Genomic DNA, 26924 nt, shown 5'->3' with positions numbered 1-26924 from the left:
GCATAGGTACAGAGCCAAATCTTGCTATTTAGCATTGTTAAGAAAGACACGAGAAAGGTGTCTAATATCTGATTCAATCAAGAAAAACAATTAGCGGTAGAAAAGAACAACTTGACATAATAATATAAAGAAAATAAAATTACATCAAAAAGTTCTCTAGTCGTCTTCTTCATTCAATTGTTCATCATCCACCAGAACTTGAAAAATACACTGAAAAGACGTCAAAGGAAAGGGACATCTGCAAACGTCAACGCCGCACAAAGTTTTGAAGACCGCAAAAACCACTTGTTGCTTACAACGAGATCTAGCAACCGCTGGAAGAATATCGGCTAGGGAAACAATCCAAGAAACGCAAGCTTGCAATCCTTTACCACCAAAACAGTGGGTCGAGGAAACCCAATTTTATAGCGGAATAGATCTAAAGAAGAGGTCGAAGTTGCCACGACAAAAGATAGCCAACTACCTGTTTAGCAGCTCTTTAGTTTTGATGCATAGCAGCTTGATGACGTGCAGGCTAAATCAATTCATTAGTATTTGCCAGGATCTGGATGACGTGCGCGGACAACGAACAGCGGATGAAGTTACTGTGGACAATACTACTGCTTAGTAGCAGTAACTCTTGTCAAATGGTTACTGCCAAAGATATATTGTTTCTTTTTTGGATTTTGAAAAGCCAAATCAAAGCTTCCCATAAAAATAGGCGGGTGCCTAGCTGTATTGGTTAGGTGGTATCAGCAGCACTCCTTAGATTCTTGGTTCGATTTCTAGTGGGAGAGAATTTTAGATTGTGGTAAAAAAATTCCCTCACCTATCTACACACCAAAACACATAGAAAATAGATCATGACCCACTTCGACATGCTCTTACATCTGTAGATGTTCGGAGATTTTTTGGTCTGCGCTTATTTAATGTTCCGGAGTTTTTTCCCGCATGTTGAGTTTTTTTCTTTTTAATTTTGCGAAAATAAATATCACGTAGACCTGGAGTATCCTTTCAACGAACTACTGCTTGCATGGCCCTCCTTTATGGGGGCAGGGCAGCACGAGCAAACGGGACAACAACGTTGTGAAGCTGACACTGAGAGCGATGTTAGTAGTAGCCACCTAGCCTAGAAGGTGTTGGAATTATGAACTTGACCTACTTATTCTAATCAATGTAATAAAAAAATTCAAAGCCCACTATAAAATGCTAGGGAATCAATTGTTTAATTCCGTATCGGGAACTGAGGAGGATATCAACCGACTTAAAGGGTGGACCCTGTGTACACCACTTGTATAGCCGGTAAGAGAAAGTCGGTGAACCACACGCGCGCGCTCGCCGCGCCGCGCCGAGGCTGTGGGCGCGGCCGGTCGGGCGGTGCGTGTGCGTATGTGTGGCCGGACGTGACGTGACGTGCAGGTGCGGTGCGATGTGATGAGATGAAAAAACGTTTTGCTGTTGAAAGCATTAAAACAGAGACAATAAAACGTTGGCATTAACAGGTGAATGATGACACAGAATAAATGGGCGTGGCGTGGCGTGGCGAGGCGCGGCCGGCCGGACGTGACGTGCAGGTGTGGTGCGGTGCGACGTGATGTGCTGAGATGAGAGAATGTTTTGCTGTTGAAAGCATTAAAACAGAGACAATAAAATGTTGGCATTAACTGGTGAATGATGACACAGAATAAAACCTTTGCGGTTAATGAGATTCATGTGACTCAATTGCACCAGTAATTGCTGCTCATCAAAGCCCATTATAATGTCCAGGTTCGTTGAATCTGAGGCACCTCCACACCTATATAAACCACCCCTCCTCCTCTCATACTCACACTATAAGCACACTTGCTTCAGATACTCCTGCTTAGGAGACATCTCCCTTCTCCCTCTGCTGCTTTCTATCATTCCCATCGCTAGCGCTGCGCGTACAGCTCTAGCGAGAGCAGACCTTCGGAATATCTGCTCGCGGAAGGTCCTGCACGGGACGCGGGCAATCAGGTTTTTGGGGAGCGTCTTGACGCGACTGCTCGCTCCTGAACGACTACTTCGTCTACATCCCGGCGTGCGCTCCCTGAACGACTACTTCGTCTACATCCCGGCGTGAACGACTACTTTCTGGTGACCGTTCGTGGGACTGCACTGCGAACATCTTCCTGCATCAACGTCGTTCGGCTACATCAAGCAAGGCCAGTCGAATAGAATGTCTATTCCAGCTGGTAACGGCGCATCCGGTGCCTCCGGCACTGGTCCCGCCTTGGGGTACACTCTAAACCTATTCTGGTTTAATATTTTGTTCATACTTATTAGTGAGAATAACATGAACACTAGCACATATTTTGTTCACACATTATCACTCTTTTATGCCATAAAATTTCTAGTAATATTTGAAATTAAAATATACCGAAAATTACCTAGTTCTCTAACAGAAGGGAAAGGCAAGACAAGCAGCATGACTGCATGAGCACGAGGCAAGCAAGCAGCAGCAGCAGCAGGCAACACATGAGCGATCGCGTGCATGCAATGCAGCAACGGGCATCTCGTCAGCATTGAATTTCTTTGCTGGGCTCCTTCGTCTTCCCCAAGCATTGAGCATGGTCCCATCGTCCTCTCCTTCTGTTTTCAACGGAGCGTCCACTACCCGTTCAGACAGTAGAGTTGAGCAGACGATGGCGTAAGCAGTAGCCTGTAGCCAGAGTAGCGTTGGGATGTCAATTCGCCCAAACCGACTCTACTAATTGTCAGCCCAAAACCAAGAGAGTTGGTCCAACCGGGCGCACACCCAGAGTAAGTCCTGCCACACCCTAAAAGTTAGCCCAAGAAGTGAGAGACTCCCCCCACTTTATATTGGTTCAACTCTCTCCACACAACCAATATGAGACTAATCACAACAATCTCCCCATCACACATTGGTGCCCCTTAGCACTAACCGAGCCCACACCACAATCCACCAGTGACCGACTCCACACACGAGCACATACGGGCCTCACACGCCCACAGTCCACTGGGCTTCGGGCCTACACCACTCGAGTGTGCACGGACACAAGAGATTGCGGACCCAGGTCTGATATCAATTGTCAGCCCAAAATCAGGAGAGTTGGCCTAACCGGGCACACACCCGGAGGAAGTCATGCTACACCCCAAAATCTAGCCCAAGAGGTAAGAGACTCCCTTCACTTTTATGTTGGTTCAACTCTCCCCCCACAACCAATGTGGGACTAATCCACACAATCTCTCCCTCACGCATTGGTGCCCCTTAGCACTGACTGGGCCCACACCACAGTCCACCAGTGACCGGCTACACACATGAGCACATATGGGCCTCACACCCACGGTCCACTAGGCTTCGGGCCTACACCACCTAAGTGTGCACGGGCACAGGAGATTGCGGACCCAGCTCTGATACTAATTGTCAGCCCAAAACCAGAAGAGTTGGCCCAACCGGGCGCACACTCGGAAAAAGTCCTGTTACACCCCAAAAGCTAGCCCAAGAGGTGTTATGTTGGTTCAACTATGCCCCACAACCAATGTGGGACTAATCCCAACAGGGAGCATGTCGTGCAGCTGACGCCCTGACGGAGACATGCTTGGAGGGAGCTTGCAGCTGTAGCTGCAGGGGCCGCTGCGTGCGTGCGTAAGGCTGTCAGCAGCGGTAGCTTGTAAACCGTCCTGAAGGAGATGCATGCCGGAAAATCGCCTGCAGCGTCGTCCTGGGAAGCGTCCGCAACCCAAGCGGACGAGCTCGCTTCCGCTAGGACCAGCGGGCTTCCAGGACGTCCGCAATCGACCAGCGTGGCATGGAGCCCGCTCGAACTACCTCGTTGCGCGCGTGAAGAGGGAAAGGAGGAGGAGAGCAGGGGTGGTGGTGGATCACCGGCGGCCGGCAGGGAGGCGAGCCGGCGGTCGGGAGCACACGGCGTGGCCACCATAGTCCGCCGGCGCCGGAGAGCCACCCATTCTCCCCCAATCGTCCTTGGCCCGTGCTCCACCTCTGCCGCCGTCCACCAACGATGCTGGCCATAGGAAAAGGGATGGAGGAGGGTGCTCCTCACGCCGGATCCGGCCGCCACACGGGGATGAGGAGGTTGGGGATGGGGGTGCGGACGGGGAGGAGGAGGGAGGGGGCGGTGCGGCTCGCCGTGCCAAGCCCCGCCCATCGCGCGCAGGGGAGGGAGGGAGCAAGGGGCCCTCCGCTCGCTGCTCGCGGGTGCCTGCGCAGGGAGGAGAAGGGAGGGGCTCTGCCACCGTGCGCCGCCATCCCGCCCCGCCGTGCCGTCCGCGTCGTGTGCCGCCCACCCGCAGTGCCGCCGCCCGCAGCGCCGCCATCCGCGGCAGCCGCGTCCTGCCCGTGGCGGCGCGCCCGGCCATGCTCGCCACGCCGCCGCGGCCGGTACGAGTGGAGTGAGCAGGGGCCGCGCCGGAGGCGGCCTCGCGCCGTCCCACCGGCCGCCGCGCGGTGTCCTCCATCCATGCCACGGGCGCTCCGCCTCGCCGCGCCGTGACAGCTCCGCCGCGCCGCGATGCCGCGGGCGCTTCGCCTCGCTGCCTGCCCAAGCCCATGGCCGCCGGGAGGGAGGGATGGAGGAGGAGGGGGCGGCTCCGCGCGGCGAGGGAGGAGGGAGGAGGGGGTGGCGCGTGTCCGCCGCGATGTGCTGTTGCGCGCCGGCCATGTGCGCCGGTTCGCCACCCGGCCGCGGCGGACCTCGAGCGGCAGCAGCTCGCCACCGCCGCCGGGGAGAGAGGGAGGGGGATGGGTGCGGGAGTAGAGCAGGGGAGGGCTCGCAGGGGAGAGAGAAAGAGAGGAGGGGAGAGGGGAGAGAGATGAAGTGTGGGACCTGCTTGTCATTGACTATAGAAGGAGTGGATTTGTGTATGAAATGGAGGTGACTAGGATATAGAGGATGAGATATAAAGTATGACTGAGTGTAGGAGAAATTGGGATAGAGAAGAGAATCTCGATGAGCAGGCAAGAATATTCCTTATAGAGAGGAGGATGTTAGAGGATGACCGCAGTGGACAGCCTAACCACGAGACGGGACGACACGCGGAGCACACTTACCCAGGCATGGGCCGACCGGAGATGAAGAGGGAGCCAGCTAGGGAGAGCCATCCCAACGTGCAGGCGCAGGGTTTACCGTACCTCATCCTGCCCACCGCTACCTGCTGCTAGCGTACGGCAATAGGGTATTGGCTTGGTTTGTTTTCTTGGCGCTACTCGTGCTAAAAAAGAATCTTACAGTACATGAAATACTAGTACATGAAATACTAATACATGAAATACTAAATGAAGTTTATTTATAAATTTTTTTATGGATGTGCGATGAATTTAATGATAGTAATTAATCGATAATTGACTACTATAATACTAAAGTAACCAATCTCTAATCATGCCGTCAAAGGCCTTTGCCTACTCCCTCCATCCAGGAAAGACTGTTCGTTTAGCCTTCAAATTTTATCTCACAAAGATTGTTCATCTACATTGTAGTAAAGTCTATCTAATTAAATCAATACCAAATACCAAAAAAGAATTGCGTTGGGAAGGGCATGGAGCCAATCAAATGTTTAAGTAAATGTTACTTTTCTGTTCCAATACTTTTGCATTTATTGAGAATCCAGGGAACCAAATAAATAGTGTGTTCTTCAATCACAACTACTATAATTAATTAGAAGTAACATGATCATTTTCTAGTACCAGTAACATGTAAAATTTCTAAAAGAACAGTTCCGGGAGGGAGGGAGTACGCCACAGCCATGCGCCGTTGATTGGCTGCAGGTCGGGCACTGGAACCGAGAGCCGACCGCGGCGTGGCTGGCGACAGGAGGACCTCCTGTCCTTGGGCAGAGACCAGAGAGGTTTGCTTGCTCGGACTCCGGTTCTTGGCCCTGTTTGGTTTACAAGGTTTTGTTTGGTTTATAGCGTGTTAATAAATAGTGATATTTTGACTGTTAATTATGATGTCAAATAAAGTTAGTTTACAAAATCAACTTCAAAATCTCCGTGCTAGTGACCCTGAAGAATCTAATGAGGCCTTTGACCGTGTGATTAGAGGATAGTTATTGTAGCATCACTGTAGCCAATCATCGATTAATTACCGTCATTAGATTCGTCGTGAAAAGTTACACCCATCACTAAATTTTTTTACAAATAAACTTCATTTATTACTTCATGCATAAAAAAATTTCTCGACTGCGTGCGCTAAGGAATGCTTGGTCACCCGTTCGGATCCCTGTGGGCTGTGGCTCGTGCCATGGCCCGATCGACACCCGACGGGCAGGGCAAGCCGCGGCCTTCAGCGACCAACAACATTTCTCCCTCAGGCCTCGTCTGCGTTACGTACGCGTGGGTGCCGCCAGGTCGTCTCTACTCTGTGCCTCCTAGCTCATGGAGTACATCTCAAAGTCCGAAATCCCTTCTTTCCTGGTGAAAAAGAAAAAATAATCTCTCTTGCCTTAGTTTATTTTTTAAAAAATTACACAGTAAAACTCAAACACTATTGATTGTAGGAATTTATAGATTTGACCTATTTTATTTATTTGTAATAAAAGAATTAAAAGCCCACTGATAAATGTGTTAGAGAATTAAATGCTTAGTTCCGTATGAATATTTAAGGAGGGTTGACAAAAAGCCTGGATTTTGTTGGGGGTACCGGTGATGCCCAAACCCGCTCTGTGGGGCAGCAAATTCAGCCTAAATTGATCCGGGCTCGGGCTCGAACTAGACCGCCCACTATTTTTAGTGTGCAAATAATTAATTTAGTGCCATGCTTGGCCCTAAATATGCAACGGGCCGGACTTATTTTACTCAGGCTATCATTTTGCTCAGGTTTATATTATAAGAAGAAAGATGTGAGCATTTTCCAGCTAGGCTGATAAAACTCAATCTTTCAGGATCTAAAATCGGTGCCTGAGCTTGCCCAATAACTTTATAGAGCCGACAAATTCGGATCTAAATTATTTGGGATCGTCCACTATAAAATTAATTTCCATGTTCGGGTCGAGCTTTGGAAGTGTTGAGTGTTTTAGGCCTGCAAAACATGCTCGGCCCTAAATGAGCATGGGCCAGGCTTAACCCGTCGGGCTCGGGCTGGGGATGGGGTGGGGGGTTCTCAGGCCGAAGAAATATAGATAGACTAGTGCATCCTTACATTTTGAAAAAAGTACTTTTTTACTTCTTTGAACTTTAGGACAAATCCATATTTCCTCTCTAAACAATAAAATCGTCTGTTTGGACTCCTCATACTTATGATACCGGACATATCGCCTCCCTAGGTGGTTTTTATTCATTTCTTTTATATTTTATATCGCCTCATAATTATAGTAAATTATATAAAAATCATAAAAAGGGAAATCCAATTTTATTGGACTCCACATGAGAAGATCTATGCAATGGACATATTATATAGGGTCAATTGCATTCTTGTCCCTGTTTTGAACTCTAATTGTGATTTTACCCCCACTTTCTTTCACTTTGTATTTTTACCCCTACTGTTTGAAAATGAAGACTCATTCTACCCTTACTCCGTGAATAACACTTAATAGTGTCGAAGAAGACAATTTTGCCCTTGCAAATATACTCCTACTTTTTTAAAAACTTTGTGAATATACCCTTGTTTGCCATGATATTTCAGAAGCATTTCAATAAGAATATGGATAAGAATTTGGATAGCATCATGACACAAAATCCTTGTTTGCCATTATATTTCAGAAGCATTTCAGTAAGAATATAATAAAAATTTAATAGAATTTAAAGAACATGATACACAAAATTAAATTGAAACAACATGCATCTCTCTCTCGTCCCCGCTCTTTCCAATTTGGATAGCTCGAGCAGATGGTGGAGAACTGGGTGGAGCGTTGCAGCGGCCCTCGTCGAAGTTGAGAGCCTGTAGCTGAGAAACTCGTAGTGCCGCTTCTCACTGCCGGCGTTGGTCCAGTTGCTTAGGCTGCAATTAGCTTGCACCATCTCCCAATTTCTAACTTTGTTCTTCTTCTTTCTCTTTGTATTTCTCTTCTATGCTCCCATGGCCATTGTGCCTTTAATCCTCCAGCGCTTCTTCCTCCAGGAACATCAGCTAGCTTCTTCCCCAGTCAGCATGAGCATCCCTTGCCCGAGCGGTCGGCCCGAGCTCCACATGCGTGGCTGGTGGAACAAGCTCGCTGGTGGAACAAGCTCACCGGCGGCAAATCGAGCTCACTGAGATTGCGTGCCTGACTTCCTGCCCCTGTCCGATCTTCCCCCAAATCAAGATCCGCTACTGCCAAATCGAGGTTCCGCACTGCCAAACCAAGCTCTGGTTCAGCAAATAAGGCTCTAGGAGGATTGAATCACTGCACCATTGCAATTTGATCTCCAGGAATAGAATTGAACTCAGCACGCTACCAATCACCGCGCGTCCGCAGCCGCTGCCCGCACTTGCCCCGCGCCTGGCCCTCGCACACGCGCCTGCCACCCACGCGCTGCCCGGCTGCCCCGTGCAACACCCGAGCCGCGCACCGCCACCACGCGCCGCCGTCGCCCATGTGGGGCCGACGGGAATCGCAGGCGCGGGAGCGAGCTAGGGTTTCGCAAATATCAGGGATAGACTCAGGAAGCCCCACACTAGTCGAGGGGTAAGGGTATAAGGGAATAAGGGGCAGTTTTGTTTTTTCACCCTATTACGAAGGGTTTTCTTACTTTTTAAATTTGCTAAATCTTAGCTGCAGCTAACAGAGTGAATTTCAGGGATAAACGGAGGCTTCATGGTGGAACAGTAGGGGCAAAAATGCAAAGTGATAAAAAGTGAGGGTAAAATTGCAATTGAGGATTAAAATAGGGGCAAGAATGCAATAATCCCTATTATGATATTATACTTTGTTACAAATTTTTTGTTGTAGCTTTAGATATATACTTTTCAATAATTAATTCAAACCTAGAGTTTTCATGGTCCAATTATTTTGAAATTTTATAGTAGGCTAATAATTACATGCTTGAGATGTAATATAAGTTTCATGCTCACTTAATCGTGTATGGCTGTGTTATAGATATGTCTATGTAAATCTAGATAAATATATAGATAAATCTATAACTAAGGTGATGGGGACGTGGGTTCCCAATCTTCCGTTAGGTTCTGGATAACTCTCGTTGTAGGCGGAGTGAGACACACCGATCCGGCTTCAGATCCTAAGACCCGAATCCAGCAATCTTAGCACCACAACTCCTCTGGTTATCAACCGTGTCACAACCCGATTGACCTCGCCAAGAAGGCTAATCCATGCAACGAAGAACACAAGCAAGAACTCGAAAGAATGCAGCTCAATTGAAGTGACTCTGCAGATGAATGATTAATCTCAAAGTTGGGGTCTCACAAACCAACACGGCGGCAAAACTGTTCTTGACAGAATAATCTAAGCAAAACCCAAAGTCTAATGATAGCGGCGGCGGCAGCTAATAAAGGGTTTAGGTCGTGCAAGACCCTCCCTGGTCGCACCCCTAATGGGCTCAACTCGATACATGGCCCAAAGACCGAAAAATGGTGATGCAACAACGAGACAGATTCTGGACGTCATCTTGTTTCGACGATTACCGTCGACTCCGGACGAATTTGGGCCTCAGACCAGTGAGCGTATTGAAATTATCTTTTCATCCATACCAAGTGCGCCTAAATCCGACTTCATATACGACCTGAGTGTCCATTTTAGTGCGGGCTGTTCCTGGAGTCCGAAACAGACTCGAACTTGACACAGATTGGGCCTCCAACTCGACTTGGGCGCCTTTGCTGGTCTCCTAAGGTGGTGGCCAAGGTGGAGGACATGCAAAGGACTCCTTGGTGTGTCTCCCATCTCCTTTGGGGGTGCTCCAACTTGGGCCAGGATCCCAAGGATGAACAACAAGCCCATGACGACGATGTAGCTTCGGGCAGAAACAATAGCAGAATGTCTTGATGATTTGAAGGCCTTTCCGACGAGATATTGAGGTGGGACCAGATCTATTTGAAAGCTTATCAACCATCAAGAGCTCATGGACCTCAATGGCACTCCGGATGACTGAGTTATGACCTTCGCAATGATTCACTATCGGTCTAACGACGAACCGAAAGTTCAACTTTAAATTTGTGCCTACAATCAAATAGTGACATGTACATATGGAACCAAGTGAATTATAGCATAAATTACTATGCAAAGGTAGGAGCGAGCTCACCTTGTAATCAATGGTCGTATCTGAATGTGTCATGTCCTCATCATCCTCCCCTTCTTAACAACAAACCATCCTCGGTTTGAGCTTAGTTGGAAGACATGTTGTGGATAGTAGCCAACAATGCTGATCTTCTTCAAATTTAACATGTTTCTTTATAAGAAAACCAAGGAAACTTGAGGTCATAAAATTATAGCTATTGCAGCCTTTAGTTGATCATATTTATGCGCAATAAAAGGAGATTTCAGATTTGAACACATATACACACGATGCACAATGTACTCTCCTTTACAATTATAATTACCAATAAAGTGATATGTACATCGAGATAACAGTGGCAATCCAACACATTCAAATTTCTCCTCCAAACTACTAAGAGCACACAAAGTATCAAACTCTATATAACCCAAAGTATTTAAAGAAGACAACAATTTCCATTCATCCTTTTCAGTAGCAATTGGAATCAAATGTTTATTTTTAGCATAAGTCTTTGGTTCTAAAACAAAAGGATCAGTTTCCTTCACAAGTTGTGGCACAGGGATAAACATAGAACTATCACACAACTCTTCTTTATCACAAAAATCAGTATAAAATTCATCATGTGACAAAGCCAATTCAGATTTGGTGTCCACTAAATGTTGCTCTATTATAGCATGAGTGATGGACAATTTCAGCACATCAAGAGAGCTCTTACCTGAGACAATTATCTGTTCATTTGCTATCACCTTATCTTCTTTTTTGGATACATGCTACAAAATATTAGTTCCAACAGAAGACAAAGCGATATCTTCATTTTGTACAAAATCAGATTTAGAGGAAGCCACTGTAACATCTGAAATAATCCATTCTTTTCTAAAAGGCTCATTCTTTCTTCTCTCAGCTCTTTCAAGATCAGCTTCTAAAATTTCAGTAGCGTTCATAGCTATAAAAGTAATTTTTCTACTATTATATTTAAAAGAGCATTTATTGGCAACCGTATTATGCAATACATTGTTTATATCATTCCAAAGTTGACCAAACAACAAATGACATGCTTGCATAGGTATTATATCAAATTATACACTATCCTTATAAGTACCAATGAAAAATTCAATGCGTGCAATTTTATCTACAACTATATTATCGCAAGAATTTTCTGATTGGATGTTGTACGGACATGGATGTGGTTGTGTGGTCAAATCAAGCTTCTCGATCAACTCCAAACTTGCAATGTTACGGTTGGTATTACAGTCAATGATGACACGTCAACGTCGATTCCTCACAGCAAAATAAGTCTGGAATAAATTGTTACACTCATTTTTCTCTGCCTTCTCCATTTGTAAACTGAACACTTGTTGGGCTACATTACTCATGTTGTCCTGCAAAAGGTTAGCAATAGGAGAAAATACAACAAAGGATTATCCCTATCAACTACTATGAAAGTGGATAATGGTGTCTCTCAACACGGCAAAAGGAAGCGTCTTACCAAGCCCTTATAAGGTTCTTACCAACGCTAGCAATTGATGGTACAACCGGTGGCTGGTTCGTGATACCTGTGAGGAAGTGGTACCAAGATTTCAAGATTCTCTGGGTGTACTAATCTGAAGTAATATGTGGATCTTGGGAGGCACACAAATAAATAAATATATGTATGTGGCACACAAGTCAGTAACAGATTGCAATATTGAATAAATATCCAAAGCACTTGTCCTAGTTGCTGGCCTATATGTGTTCCTAGCACCAATTTGTGATAAACAAGAAAAAAAAACAAATATGAAAGGTATCGATGAACAAGGACAAGGCAAAAGACACCACAAACAAATAGAGCTATTGGCTATTGCTTATGTGCTCATCTCTTCTTGTTTTTTTTCATTCACTATTTTTCTTTTTTTTTTCTCAACCTATTTTTTTGCTCTTATACTTTTGATATATATTTTTTTCCAACAAGGAGCACACAAGAACAAACCACAAAAAAATATGAGCTCAATTGGATAAAAGATGTGGTCTATGCAAAATTAGGATTGTGCTCTCAAATGCATGCCAAACTTGTCGGCTCCGAAACTCAGTTTTCCTGATTGAATTTCACAATTCTAATTTTTGCGAACCTAGACTAGCTAGGATGAAATGGATCTAAAATTTTATGTAGCTCTCTGTAGATATAAAGTTTGCACCTTTTCGAGTTCGGACACAAAAGTTATAACTGTTTTATGAAAGGCATTCGAATCAGGATGTTATATGGACGAAAGATGCGGATCTAATGGATGGTGATGGCAAGAGTTGATGGAAAGAAAAATGGGAAACACACAAATTAGACTGAAACACGATCTAAACCAGCAACAAGACCTTGACCTAGGACAAAAACTCAACACTACGAACTCTGAAACTGAAATATGCAAAGGTTATAGTGCGGATGGTTTTAGGTAGGAAACAAATATGGCGGTGGACTATGGGACGAAGATGAAAACACTCGAACTAAAGGATAGATGTAAACCTGATGGTATACCTGAAGCTCTGATACCAAATGATGGGGACGTGAGTTCCCGATCCGGCTTCAGATCCTACGACCCGAATCCAGCAATCATAGCACCACAACTCCTCTGGTTATCAACCGTGTCACAACCCAGATGACCTCGCCAAGAAGGCTAATCTCTGCAAGCGCAATGAAGAACAAAAACAAGAACTCGAAAGAACGCAGCTCAATTGAAGTGACTCTGCAGATGAATGATTAATCTCAAAGTTGGGGTCTCACAAACCGACACGGCGGCGAAACTGTTCTTGACAGAATAATCTAAGAAAAATCCAAAGTCTAATGATGGTGGTGGCGGCAGCTAATAAATGGTTTAGGTCGTGCAAGATCCCCTGGTCGCACCCCTAATGGCCTCAACTCGATACATGGCCCAAAGACCGAAAAACAGTGATGCAACACCGAGACAGATTCTGGACGTCAATTTTTTTGATGATTACTGTTGACTCTGGGCGAATTTGGACCTCAGACTGGTGCCATTGGAAACGTCTTGAAATTATCTTTCCATCCATATCAACTGCGCCTAAATCCGACTTCGTATACGACCTGGGAGTCCGTTTTAGTGTGGCTGTTCCTGGAGTCCGAAACAGACTCGAACTTGACACGGATTGAGCCTCCAACTCGACTTGGATGCCTTTGCTAGTCTCCTAAGGTGGTGGCCAAGGCGGAGGGCGTCCAAAGAACTCCTTGGTGTATCTTCCATCTCCTTTGGGGGTGCTCCAACTTAAGCCAGGATCCCAAGGATGAACAACAAGCCCATGACGACGATGTAGCTTCCGGCAGAAACAATAGCAGAATGTCTTAATGATTTGAAGACCTTGCCGACGAGATATTGAGGTGGGACCAGATCTATTTGAAAGCTTAATCAAGAGCTTATGGACCTCAATCGCACTCCGGATGACTGAGTTATGACCTTCGCAATGATTCACTATCGGTCTACCGACGAACCGAAAGTTCAACTTTAAATTTGTGCCTACAATCAAATAGTGATATGTACATGTGGAACCAAGTGAATTATACCATAAATCACTATGCAAAGATAGGAGCGAGCTCACCTTGTAATCAATGATCGTATCCGAAGATGTCATGTCCTCATTATAAGGCATACATGATCCAATGGGCATGAAATTTTTATAGTAGTTCAAGCATGTAATTTTGATCCCACAATAAAAATTTCATTATAATTCGACCATGAAAACTGTGGCTATTAATTAATTACGAAAAAGTGTGTATTTAAATCTACGTCAAAAACTTTATACTAAAATATGGCATATCATATATTCACTATATATATATATAAGGCTAATTCCTACTTTATATGGAATAGGCTATTACATACACGAGGCAGCCCACCCACAGTCCGCGCCAGCGCACCGGGAGGCAGGCAAGCGCCGGTTTTCCTCCCTCAGGAGGGGGCGCGCGGTTTTCTTCTCCACCCAACCGCTCCCTGGATTTCCTTCCCACCCAGCCGCTCCCTCGATCCGAGGCTAGCGAGCGGGGTCGGCTCCTCCGTTTTTTTTCTCTTGGCCACGTGCGCCTGCACCCATGCAGTTTTCTTCCGCGTACGCCCACGGCCAACACAGGTGCGCTTTTCACGGGAACGTGACTACGTGAGACATGTCAAGTGTGACTCAGTAAATTCTTTTTTTTTCAGCCGTTGTAGCTTGCGCAACAATGAGAGTACTAGAATTATGTGATGCGACAACTAATTAAGTTCCCATTTTTTTATCAGCATGTCAGCTCATGGATTAAATTAACTATTCTTTTACATCAACAACCGTGACACAAAGCGAACTTGGATATAACTAATAATATGTTGGATCACAAAAACACAATGTAATATTTTTAATGAAGCAGGCTAAACTTTCACCCCTGAGGAAATACATCACTACAGTTTACAACCTTGAATCAAAGAGACAACAGCCATGAAGAGAACAGGGTCAATAAGTTCTGCATCTCGCTTGAACCGAATACTAATACAACACAGCGATTTTGCAACTCAAGGAATAAGTTTTTGCTGGCACAATCTGTTTCCTGGGCAGCCGACCCCTGCTGTGCTTGCCATTGTCATCAACCTTGCAATGGCCACAGAGCCTTGCTCCTCCCTCTGAGATGCGCCAGCAGCGAGCTCCTTGCTCTCCTGCAATTTTACTTCCTGAAATCCAAATCTCCTGCAGCTTGTTACAGTCAGAATGGGCTTGACAAGATGGCAGCAGGACCGATCCCATCATCACTGTAGAGACAGCAACTCACAATTTCCGTATTAAACACGACTACACGAAGCCAATCGGGGATACCGTAAGCATTTCACCAGCCTAGTTCACAGCCGTTGTCTTCGGCTACTGCGACTTTGGTGGTGGTGGCAACCTGACGTACTTGGCAACGACTACGTCTCATGACAGCATCCTCCCCTCATGCCCAAATGTGCCACGCCACACCTGCCGCAGCAGATGGAGGTGGCCCCAGTCGTCGTGCGACAATTAATCTGCAAATTTCAAGAAAAAAGAATTATGCTTACGCATCTGTATAGCTGAAGTTGAAGCTCTTAGATCAATTGTGCACTGGAATATTAATCCACCAAAACATGTGGCTAATCTAGCATTATCATCAGTTACACAAATCCGTAGAAAAAAAGTACATAAGCATGAAGTTCAGTATACGTAACTTAAGAAGAGAGAAACTGACAACAAGATTTCAAAAAACTAACCAAAGGCTAGTTCAGTAGCAAAGCAATGGGATCGACAACCTAATCCACCATTTACTGCATAACTTGAAGTAGTATTCAATTAAAAAATAATTTCCACAAGAGAGCAGTTCGCAGAACACATCTGATGCAAGAGCTAAAACAAAATGAACGAGAGTTGAATGGATGGTGCTGGCGCTCAGCAGCTCAGCATAGGGTGTTCTACAGGTTGAGGTTGGGGGCGCTCATTGCCTCTAGCTCGTTGGTCGGAGACGTGCGTAGGCACCAGGATCAATCCCCGCATCTCGCAGAGACACCAAACAGTATGACGTGCTGATGATTTGTGGATGAGGGAAATTGACCAAAAAAAAGAAGAAAACAATGGGGAAATGATAGAAGGGCTCACCGAAATAACTTAATGCTAAAGGAAAATTTCTTCAAATCAGTGTTCAATTCATCATCGCAGAAATAGACGGAATCGCTAGGTCAATCAGTGTTCAAATTAGAATTTCTTCAAATAACTCTTTTGCCCAATCAGAACTGGGGGTGGATCCAGGGCTTGAGGCGAGGAGATGAACAGGAGGGGCAAGGCGCAAGAGGAGGGGGCGCTGACCTTGCTGGTGATGACGAACACCGGGGGAATCGGCGGCGCAGGCGTGACAGGAGCCGGCGGCGCAGGGAGTCGCGGGAGCCGGCGGCGCAGGGGTGGGACGGGAGCGGTCGGTGCAGAACCTCACCGGGACGGCGTGGGGCGGGGCACGGGTCGCCGGCGGGATGCAGGATCGCGAGATCGGAGCGGTCGGCGCAGGGCCGGCGGAAGGTAGGGCCGCAGGATCGTGGATGTGGGCGATCTGTTACGAGCTGGGGTAGGAAAAAAACCTTCAAAGAGGAACCGGCAGGAGAGAAAACCGGACGGAGGTGGCTCGGCGCGGTGTCGGGTCGGGACCGGGGTTGGGCTTAGGTATGGAAACTCTTATTCCATATCCAGGGTACCCAATAAACCTAATATATATATATATATATATATATATATGCTCATGTGGAATACAAAAAATATGGGTTTTACATTTTATAATTTGTTTGTTATTTACTATAATTTTTCAAAGGTTTACATATACAAATCTATAACTCAGTCATGATTGATCCAATAATTATGAAATTTTTATTAAAGCTTAATAATATAATGATTAGCACACCATAAAATTTCACAGTACACTACTACATTATTCTTTTCAGAGACGGTCGAAAACCATTTTCAGAGGCGGGCAGAGGCAACCGCCTCTGAGCAATCATCTCTAAAAATAGGCATTTTCAGAGGTTGTTGCCCCGCCCGCCTCTAAAAATCGAACTGAAAAAACAAAAAAAAAAGGATGGGCCCGCCGAGCCCATCACGGGCCCGATCGAGCCCATCTACACCGCCGCCGGCGGCGGCCGTCTGCGCTGCCCCCGCCCATCGCGGCCGCCCCAGCTGTAGGATCAAGAACACCGACTAGAGGGGGGTGAATAGGCGGTTTAAAACTAAAAAACATCGATACTAGAGAAATTTAATTAGTAACAAAAGACGGTCCTATGTCAAGCTACTACAATCTCTAGTTTGGGTTTGCAACCTAGGGAGACAAGATACAATTCAAACTCTAATAAAGTAAATTGCTCAAAGTAAATGCAAGAATTGAAGTGAGCAAGAGAAATAACCGAGCTTGACACAAAAATTTATCCCGTGGTGTCGATGACTTGCCAATCACCCCTAATCCACGTTGAGGTGGATTCCAAGAATCAACCGCTCCTCTATCAAGAACTTAACTCTCTTCATCTTGAGCTGGCTTGAATCAAGGAACCGCTTCACACGTCGATTCCACTAGAGTTGCTCTTCACCACTCCGGTGAGGTGAGCACAACACCTCTTACAACCGAAATCGGGGCTCCTCAACAATCTCCTTGGAGGTGCTCCACGAAATCCACTTCTTCAAGCCATCTAGAGAGTGGCAACTCCCAAGAGTAACAAGTCGATGACGCTTGCTTGAAGTTTTCTAAGTGCCACAAAACTCAAACACTTGATGCAATATACTAGGATGCTCTCACACTCTCAAAGATGCAATCACTAAACAAGAATGTGTGAGAGAGGGATGGCTCCGCTCTAATGTGTCAAGAATATAGTCCAAATGACCAAGAGAGACACCCAATGGTCGGGCATTGGGTATATATATATAGACATCCCCTCAAAAATTAGCCGTTACACTCTTTTCTACGTAATCCCAGACCTTCCGCGGTTCAAAAAACGGACTGTCCGCCCTTATAAACCAGTGAGTCAGAGTACAATGATTGTGTATCAGAACTAGCCGTTGGAGCTCTGGCGGACCGTCCGCGGTTATAAATTCTGAACCACTAGAGACGAAAAACATCTCTGGTCACTTTTGAAATTGACCGGCGGACCGTCCGCGCCTCAGGGGCGGACCGTCCGTCGTTCAACCTTAGAACCCATCAGAGACCCAAAATGTCTCTGGTACAAATGTCAAGTGACCGGCGGACCGTCCGCGTCCCAGGGGCGGACCGTCCGCGTCCCAGGGGAGGACCGTCCGCCGTTCAAACCATCAGCGCAACCAGAGATGCAACGTCTCTGGTACAATTTTGAGTTAGAATTGCGGACCGTCCGCCCACTTGGGCCGGACTGTCTGCCCTATAAAAATCAAGCCCACCAGAGACCAACAACCTCTCTGGTGAAATTTCAAATTGTATGGCGGACCATCCGCGCCCTATTGGCGGACTGTCCGCACTTAGGCAGTCAGCACTTAAACTCTTGAACTTTTTTCAAACTTTTCAAAAATGTCGTTAGCCCTCATGCATGCATCTAGACATTTTGAGCAAAGTCGCACTAAAGACGCATCAAGCACAAGTACATGACCCCTCTTGATAGTACGGCTATCTATCCAACAAACCCAGTCATGTTTCATCCACTAATCGCCTTATGACCCGTAAAATGCAAAAGCCTTATTTGATACCTTTGCCTTGAGCCCAAGCTTTGCACATCATCGCGGCCCGCTGCGCTGCCCCTCACGTCGTGCTCCGGCCGCCCGCGCTAGCTCCGCCGGCCGGCCGCCCGCGCTAGCTCCGCCGGCCGGCCGCCGCGCGGGCCGTATCCGCCGCCGCCAGTGCCGTTAGAGAGAGAGATATGAATGGAACCCTAAGTAGAGTATATATATTTGGAGCCATCTATCGGGTCGAGATGAGTTTTTTGGGCTGGGCTTTTTTACTGAGGCGGTCCTTTATAACGTGACCTTCTCTGAAAATAGAAGTATTAACAGAGGCGGTCACGCTAAAACCGACTGCCTCTGTTAATCGATTTTCAGAGGCGGTTTTTATATCTGCCACAGTTAAAAAGAGATGACCATCTCTGTTAATGGTGGGTGAAAATGCTAGATATCATGTGCTATCTCTCTATCCGTCTAACCAAATGCACGGTGAAAATGCTAGAGACAAAAACACTGACATGCTTACAGAAGCCATCTAACATCATAACATGGGTTAAACATGATAGAATCTTAATGTCAGCCCAGAATAAATATCATTGTAGTCAGTCACGGCAGGGGCACCAATCACCAGTGCCTTTGCATGGCCCCTGTTGGTGCCAATCTAGAGCCAACACACGAATGCGCTTGATTGTGTAGTGAGCGACGGCACAATTTGCAGCGCCGATGCTCAGACCGGTCGGGGAAACCGATCAGACCGGTTCGCCGGTGCAGAACGGTGAGATCCGACGAACGCTCGCCCGGGAGGGACCCCGTCAGGGCAAGCGCGCGTAGGGTTGTTCTAGGATCGGCAGGCCACCTAGAACGCCTTCAGACGTCGCGGAGACGAATGAAGAACATCAGAAAAGGGTTGGAAGGAACTAGGGTTAAGAGACAAAAGTAAAGGCAATAAACATAAAGAAAAGTAATGTATTGATGTATTTTGATCGATTGGATGACTCAATCGGCCGTGGCCCTTTATATTTATAGGGTGAGTGGACTTGTCCCGCAAGAAATCCTATTACAAGATCTAAATCTATGAAAAACCCTAGTTGTACTCGGACTCTACCTGGACCGGTCAGACCGGTCGGACATACCGGTCAGACCGGTCAGTCCATGTCGGACAGGCCACAGTGCCTCGACCGGTCAGACCGTTCGGACCGGTTGTTGCCAATTTTAGCTGTCAACAGCCCCATATTACACACTCTCTCTCGGGGGCGGAGCCACCACTGGGACGAACCGCAGAGGATATCATGGCAGCGTCCGACGAGTCCTGGACGCGAGGACGAAGGCGAGAATCGAGAGAGCAATTGGTGACCGCGTCGGACCGTCGGCGTTTCTTCTCTTCGTTGCCTCATGGGCGATAGGGTTGTGCTGGGGCTGTCCATCCGCGCGAGCGCGCTCCCCACCCGCAGCCCTGCCCCGTCTGTCCGCGGTCTGCCTGCAGCCGCCAGCCCCCGCCGGCCCACACGTCTCCCGCCGGCTGCGCACGCCTGCAGCCTGCCTCGGCGCCTCCCGGCGGCCGCGCGCGCCTGCAGGGCGCCTCCCACCGGCCACCAGCGGATCTTAGAGTATGAGTCACCTTAGATGAATTCTCTCTCTCTCTCTCTCTCTGACCAATCTACTGCTCCCAAAACATCAACATTCATCAGATCTTGCACTCCTGCTGGTAAGTTGTAACCTTCACACCTACACCTACTAGCCATTCACATGCAACCAAAAAATAGTTTCTCTGCAACCAGAATGGGCACGTTTGTTCAGAAAAAAAAGAAACCAGAATGGCACACAACTCAGGGTCTATTTAGTTCATGAAAATATTTGAATTTGACTACTGTAACACTTTTGTTGTTATTTGACAATTAATGTTCAATTATGAACTAATTAGACTTAAAAAATTCATCTCGTCATTTACAGTTGAACTGTGTAATTAATTATTTTTTCAACTGCATTTAATGCTTCATGCATATGTTCGAAGATTCGATGTGATGGGTATGTAGAAAAAATTTTGGGAACTAAACAAGTCCTCAAAAACAAAACAATTTGCATCCTTCCTTGCAGAGGGCATTGGTGAAATTTCCAGGCTTTTAGAGCAACTCCAACAGAATGTTCAAAATCTATTCCATCGGTAAAAAAAGGAAAAGGCCTCCAAAACCGGTTCCAACAGAGTCGGCATCATCCTCGCGTCGCTTTCCAGGTCGCCATCCCCTCCCCTCCGCTCGGCAAGTTTGCCAAAGAATTTGGCCTCGCCAGCCGCCCTTCGGGCCCACCCGCGCCCTCTGGTCCTTCCGCATGCGCCTCCCGGCCTCGGCCGCACCGTTGCCGACCTCCCGGAAGCGGCGCAGACAACCCCGGAAGCCACGACGGAGTTGAGCTCCCGTCGCCATCGCCGTCAAATTCGACCATAGTGTGAGACCGTCGGTTGATTCCCTCTGCCAGGAGCTCCGCGGTGCCATCGCCGCCCTCCTCGTGCCCTCGATATGGTCGCCGCCGCCCTCCCCGCACCCTCGCCATGGCCGCCGCCGCCATCCCCACACCGGGCCCCTACCTCCGCCGGTCACCAGCCGCCGCCGAGCACCCCACCAGATCCGCGTAGAGCCCCTCTTCATGATGGTGCCGGCCTCGCCAGCAGCCGCCGCCGTACCCGCCGACGGCAGCCGGCGACCGCCGGTTGCCCATGTGCCTTGGCCCGACCCCAAAGCAGAGGTCCCACATGTAAGATATATCAAGAGCCAGATTTGCCTAGTTTGTTGGCCCCCCCACTCTTTGGAGAGCTAATGGCTATGTAAATAGTTAGCTAAAAGTGAATATAGAGAGTTTAATTTGAAGAATCTGTTAGTTGCTCTTAAGCAGCAAAAGTTTCATCTCGGAGTAGATGCTGCTTTCTAGGAAGGTACTACCGCCTGCTTTCAGTACAGGTTGTCAGACGGTTCGCACGGGGTAACCCCAGAGAGGCACAGAGAGGTAGCCTCGGATGTCTATCAGGCACTCTGATGCAGCATGCTAATGGATGCATGACAGAGATGCAGAATCAAAAATTCAGAAGCAGGCACAGATTCTGGTACAGCAACATGTACTGCTTAATTGATGTATGAGTGTATGATATAGCGTTACAGCAGGAGATAAGAGGAGAGGAGAGCATTAGGCATCGCACTCCAGCATTGGCTGCAAAGGATTTGGAAAGAAAACTGAATCAAGCTTAGGGTCTGTTTAGATCACTTTGGATTCTAGATTTTGGGATTTTTAGAAGGGAATCTTCAATATTTGAAATATTAAATATAGACTAATCACAAAACTAATTATAGATCTCGTCTGTAACCTACGAGATGAATCTAATGAGCCTAATTTTGCATTTTGGGTTTTTGGATCTAAACAGAGCTTTAGAAGTGAAGTACAAAAACACAACAGTGTAACAATTCAATAGATGCTAAGCAGCCAGATATGTGCAGTCTTTGCATTTGCATAAACATTGCTTTATTAAAATGCAGGAGATTAGTAATATACAAGAAGCTAAAACACTTTGGTGGGTCAGTGACATACTCAGTGTCAGGCAGAATCGATTTTATTTGTAAGCAAAACAAAGGTATGGGACCACTAACAGAGCAACAGGCTCTGCTGTTAAGCCGTGTTTAGATGTTTAGGCCAAAAATTTTTGGTATGGAATCTTGCTAATTTGAAGTACTAAATGAAGTCTATTTACTAAACCTTTTATACAGATGAGTTGTAAATCGCGAGACGAATCTAATAATGGTAATTAAGCCATGATTAATCCATAGTTAGCGAATGGTTACTGTAGCATCACTGTTGCAAATCATAGATTAAGTAGGTTCATTAGATTCGTCTCGCGATTTATAACCCATCCGTGCAAAAAAATTTATAAATAGACTTCATTTAGTACTCTATGCATGTGTCCAAATATTCGATGTGATGTTTTTGGGTGTAAAATTTTTTAATCTAAACACACTGTACTCCGTCTCATGTACTTGTTCGTGCTCAGATGTGATATGTATTTTATGTTCAATTGCTGCTAAAGAAAACATAATTTAGCAGCTGCAGAGACTTCAGGATAGTAAAACTGGATTGATTCAATTTTCTGAGACAAGGAAGCACAAATTTTGCAGGGAACAAAAGAAGAATAATCCCGAAACAACAGTTCATGTGTAATTCGTTGATATCATCTCTCCCTCCACTATTGAACCAAGTTAACAAAAATATCGGCGAAGTTAATTGACAACTTCAATTAGATGATATACCCAATACACCAGCAATGAATAGAGCAGATCTATAGAATCGAACATTTTGTGTCAAGTGTCTTCCAACGGCAGCATCTCATCCTGACTTTGGCCATTCCAAAACCAGGAAAAATATAATGTAAGGATTCTATGGAGGTGGAACAAATTAGGAACACTAGGAAGCAATGTCCAGCCTTGGCTCGAAAGAAAAACCAGTGAACAGCTGCAGTGGAAACCTCTTTGAAACAGGGCTCTTCACTGACCACTTCCACAGCTTCTGGTTTATTTCAAAGGTGAGAAGAGCCGGCGATCCATAGCTCTGGATGTAGATAAGATCATCTGCCCCGCAGCTTGCAAAAACATCATCGAACTCACCAAATCCTTGGAAAAACTTGTGAGGCATTCTAGCAACCTCACGCCACTCTTTGTTATGGAGCTCCCAAATGCCAATTCCCTTGATGATCCCAGGCCTGTCTTGCTTGCCAATGCCACCAACCAATACAAGCCTCTCGCTTAGGTTCATCAACCGGCCACATGTAAGAGCACATGGCACTGGAATAGCCATGCTCATTAAAGAAGTGTGGTTAGGTCTTGCAGCAAGATCATACATGACAAGACAATGGCGATGCTCATTATTGTTCACTAGAACTCCTGTGGAGTACACCAAGTAATAGAGTATTCCACCACAGATGACACACTCATCACCTCCTCTCCACCCGAGCAGTACTCCAGTAAAGGGAGTCACCCAATTACCAGTGACCGACTCATACAAATGGATGGTAAATTCCCACTGATAGTGCTCTGGCGGAACCTGGTTGCTCCTTGCAACAGCTACCGTGTACTGATGAGAACTCCTGTCCACAGAAAAGGCAAGAGCACTGTAATAAGCTGTTTTGCCTCCAGGAGCATCAAGAAGCCGCTTCCAGTCCTTAGTGATGGGGTTGCACACCATAATTCGGCGCCTGTTCTCACTATCCATCAGGCACACCAACCCAGCGGATGAGGATGTAGACCAGTTGCTCTTCTCAATGCAAGGGAAATCAAATCCATACCACTTACGGAGGCTCGGGTCATAGGCAAAACCTGAAACTGCATCCTCACTACAAGTAAACATGAAGTACCATGGCTTCTGGGGCACCATTTTATTCCATGCCTGCCTCTGGGCATGCACAATCTCGTGCCACCTCTTGCAGACAGACCCAGATCTTATGATACTTGCAACAGGCAAGAAGGAAAGAACTTTCTCTAAGAGATCATCAGGGAGGACAGCGTCCAATGACACTGCCACCTCCCCATTCCAATCATCATCGCTATCTTCAGAGATCTGTCCATATTCCATGACCTGTGAACCGATGTAAGGATACAGCTCCCACTCTTCTGACTCCATTGCCAGCATCCAGCGAAAAACAGTAGCTAAAACAATACCCTGCAAGAGATAATATTGCACAAAAATAAGGGATAATGCTACAAAAATTTGGGAACCTCTAATGTAGCACTAAACCAGTATTTTAATCCCAAAATCATTTTATGATTAAAGAGTACATGCAAATAGAGGGGAAATTAAGGTCACATATTCAAGTTTTGACTCTAATAGTCCATATCGCCATATGCAAATAAGATCAAAACCACTTGGTGGCTGTCTACATCTCACAAGAGAACACTTCACAGCTCATCACAATTGACAAGAACCAAACACCAAAAGGATTGCCATTTCATTAACAGACTAAGCTCACCTAAATGGAGGGGACACTTATCAAACCTGACCAATATAGCCTTCCTACGATAGAAAAGACAGTAGTAAGATTAAAAAAAACTGAGCTCTTCTCAATATTTTTTTCTTTAAAAGAAACTTTTCTCAATCTTATGTTTGTTTTTTCTAATGAGAATTATACAGATAGATGTGACAAAAACAGCTGTTAATAAGACGGATCTCGGGGGGAAGAAGTAGCAGCAACATGGACAGTAACGTCTCCATCACAAATGGAACCTCTCGTTTTAAAAAAAAATGATAAAACATGGATTATTTGCCACCATATTCAATTTGCCGCGGAAAGGGCCACATCACGATCATTGAAGGCACAGACAAATAAAGCAACCAGTACAGGCAAGGTAGCCAAGAACAGCACTATCTACCAACCAAATTTTACCAAAACCGCACCAATAAACGCATGCCCAATGTGCACCAGCTCTTGAGGTCCGCACAAAATCAAGCACTAATCCGCATATTAATGCATGAAGTACAAACGAAAACTCCCCAAATAATCAAATCCGGGTGTAAATAAACAGAAATGGGGAGGATGACGCGGTTACCTCTCCTCAATCAAGAACAGAAACCAAAGAAAAGATCCTCCCTTTCCGAATCCACTGCCGCCGCCGGGTCCTGACCCTTCCAAGAAATCGAAGAAAGATTCAGCGCCTACGGTACAATATACAAAAAATCCAATCTTTCCCCACAAATCAAAAACCAAGAAAGTCCGCACCACGAAAGAGAGGATACCGGCGGCTGATTCTTGCGGTAGAGCGGCCGGAGCCGATCGGATTGGGCGCGGAATTTGCCCAATCTAGTGGGGGCGGAAGGGGGTGGAAATGGGGGGAGGTGAGAGGCCTTTCTGCCCTTCTACTCCAAGAGATGGAACAGTGGGCTTTCCTCCTCCCTCATATATACGCACGGGATTTGGGGATTACTAGGGGATTTGGGGATTTCGGGGGAGGAGCACGCTTACTGAAGGACGCGGAGGCGGTGCACGGCAATGTCGAGGAGGACGCGTAGGCGACGGGCACGACGCCGACGTGTGTGACCCCGACCCGATTGCTGCCGTACCCGAGAGTCGGGGCCTCCTCTCCCTGCGGCCGCGCGAAGAACCCGGAGCTGCTCGGCCGCGTCTTCCCGTGCTTGGACGGGGGGAGCGGGTCCGAGTTCTTCTCCGCGGGTGGGGATGCGGGCGAGAGCGTCGAGCTCACCGTCGCCGAGAGCTCCGGCGACTTCGATGAGCTGTCCGGCGGCGGCCCGAGGGACGTTGCCCGGCTGTACGCGCTGGTGCCGTAGCTTCCCCTGATGGAAGAACCCGTGCTCCTCGATTTGAACTGCGGTGGGTCGGTGGAAGGGCGCCGTGCCGCCCGTGGCCGTGGGCAGGCGACGAGGAGGCTACCATTTTATTTGTAGGAGAGATAGGCTTTCTCTCTTTTTTTTATTAGATAAAGTGAGAATAGAGTAAATACCTGTTCGTAATAATACTTGAAAATTCAAGTTTTACTCATACCACGAAAACTATGGATAAAATATCATACCTGGGTATCTGAGAGGTTTTGTTACCGGTCCGGTCTATTCACAAGAGAGAAAATAATATTATTCTAGTGATATAAATAAATTTAGTTCGAATATACCACCCATACATGGCAATGCAAACCTTTACAAAGATCTAAATATTTCATCCAATATGATTTATCTTTATCTTTGGAGTGTACTTTGTAGTTGCATGCAATCTAATTTTTTAGTAAAATATTTCATATGAGAAGCAACAATTAATGACAAGCTACACTGCTAGCAAATAATTAATTAAACAAAATCTCACTTTACATGTACAATTGACACAATCTTACATACTGCATTAATTATCTATGGTTTATATAATCTACATTAGAATGAGACTAAACATAATAATAATATGGGTTATCTAGGTTACAGTAGTTGTGTTTCGGGTACTCGCAAGTAAGATCGGATGCCATATATTATGTACCTAACTATAGGTTTCTTTGAGAATTTTACAACTAAAGTTAAATTTTTAAAAAGAGTCCTAACACCTTATATTATTTCTTAAAGCTAAACCTTTCGGTCAATCATGTTGGTTAGCGGTGACACCCACCATGACGGAGCCGCCGCTAGCTACGCCAAGGTTTCGCCTTGCAACGCCATGGCTTTTCTCAGGCACGCCATTCATGTTGGAAGGGAGGAGAGCATTTACTTTAAAAGTAAAGTTAAAAAAATTATTTTAATTTTTTTCAAAAATCTTCATCAAATAAAATCCTAAATAGATGTATATTTCCTGGATAACATTATGGTTTTAGTTTTTTTGTTTTTCCTGGCATAGTTGAAGGGGGAAGGAAAACAAAGGGGTGGCATAATTCTTAAATTACCTTTTTTTTGCGAAAATAATTCTTAAATTAGCTCCTATCTCATAAGAGATTTTTTTTGTTGTCATTTATCTCTAAAATGCTTAACAAAACCATTATAGGCGCCTTCTGTAGCTTGACCCCCCCTGAGAATACGACATCCTAATATGGATCTAATTTGATAAATTTAGATAAAAACAAGCATTTTGAGTGATGAAAAGACTTTCTATGACACATTTTATTTTTAATTAGGC

General features: G+C 46.1%; 1 protein-coding gene and 1 long non-coding RNA gene across 12 annotated transcripts; both read right to left on the bottom strand.

Annotated features, from left to right (window-relative positions):
* Positions 1-14427: 14427 nt before the first annotated feature.
* On the bottom strand, positions 14428-16192 carry LOC120655309. Its single transcript, XR_005667414.1, has 2 exons — positions 15944-16192; positions 14428-15132 (listed from the first exon to the last, which is right to left on the bottom strand). It is a non-coding gene; the product is annotated as an uncharacterized LOC120655309 (long non-coding RNA).
* Positions 16193-22395: 6203 nt separating this feature from the next.
* On the bottom strand, positions 22396-25698 carry LOC120655307 (F-box/kelch-repeat protein At3g61590-like). 11 transcript variants are annotated; one of them, XM_039933069.1, is made up of 4 exons: positions 25041-25698; positions 24871-24946; positions 24294-24337; positions 22396-23986 (listed from the first exon to the last, which is right to left on the bottom strand). In XM_039933069.1, the coding sequence occupies exon 4, from the start codon at positions 23954-23956 to the stop codon at positions 22736-22738; it is 1221 nt and encodes a 406-aa protein (XP_039789003.1). In that variant the 5' UTR covers positions 23957-23986; positions 24294-24337; positions 24871-24946; positions 25041-25698; the 3' UTR covers positions 22396-22735. The 11 variants fall into 11 exon arrangements, with proteins under 11 accessions (XP_039789003.1, XP_039788999.1, XP_039789001.1 ...); XM_039933065.1 differs by having other exon boundaries at positions 25284-25698; XM_039933067.1 differs by having other exon boundaries at positions 24871-24940; positions 25284-25698.
* Between the last annotated feature and the right edge of the window lie 1226 nt (positions 25699-26924).

This window comes from Panicum virgatum, chromosome 1N, assembly GCF_016808335.1.
Source record: "Panicum virgatum strain AP13 chromosome 1N, P.virgatum_v5, whole genome shotgun sequence".
Lineage (NCBI taxonomy): Eukaryota > Viridiplantae > Streptophyta > Magnoliopsida > Poales > Poaceae > Panicum > Panicum virgatum.
This window is presented reverse-complemented; position numbering and strand designations above follow the sequence as displayed.

What these genes read in the sequence shown, in the direction of transcription:
- LOC120655307 (XM_039933069.1), bottom strand. Translation starts at nt 23,956, where the DNA reads ATGCTGGCAATGGAGTCAGAAGAGTGGGAGCTGTATCCTTACATCGGT.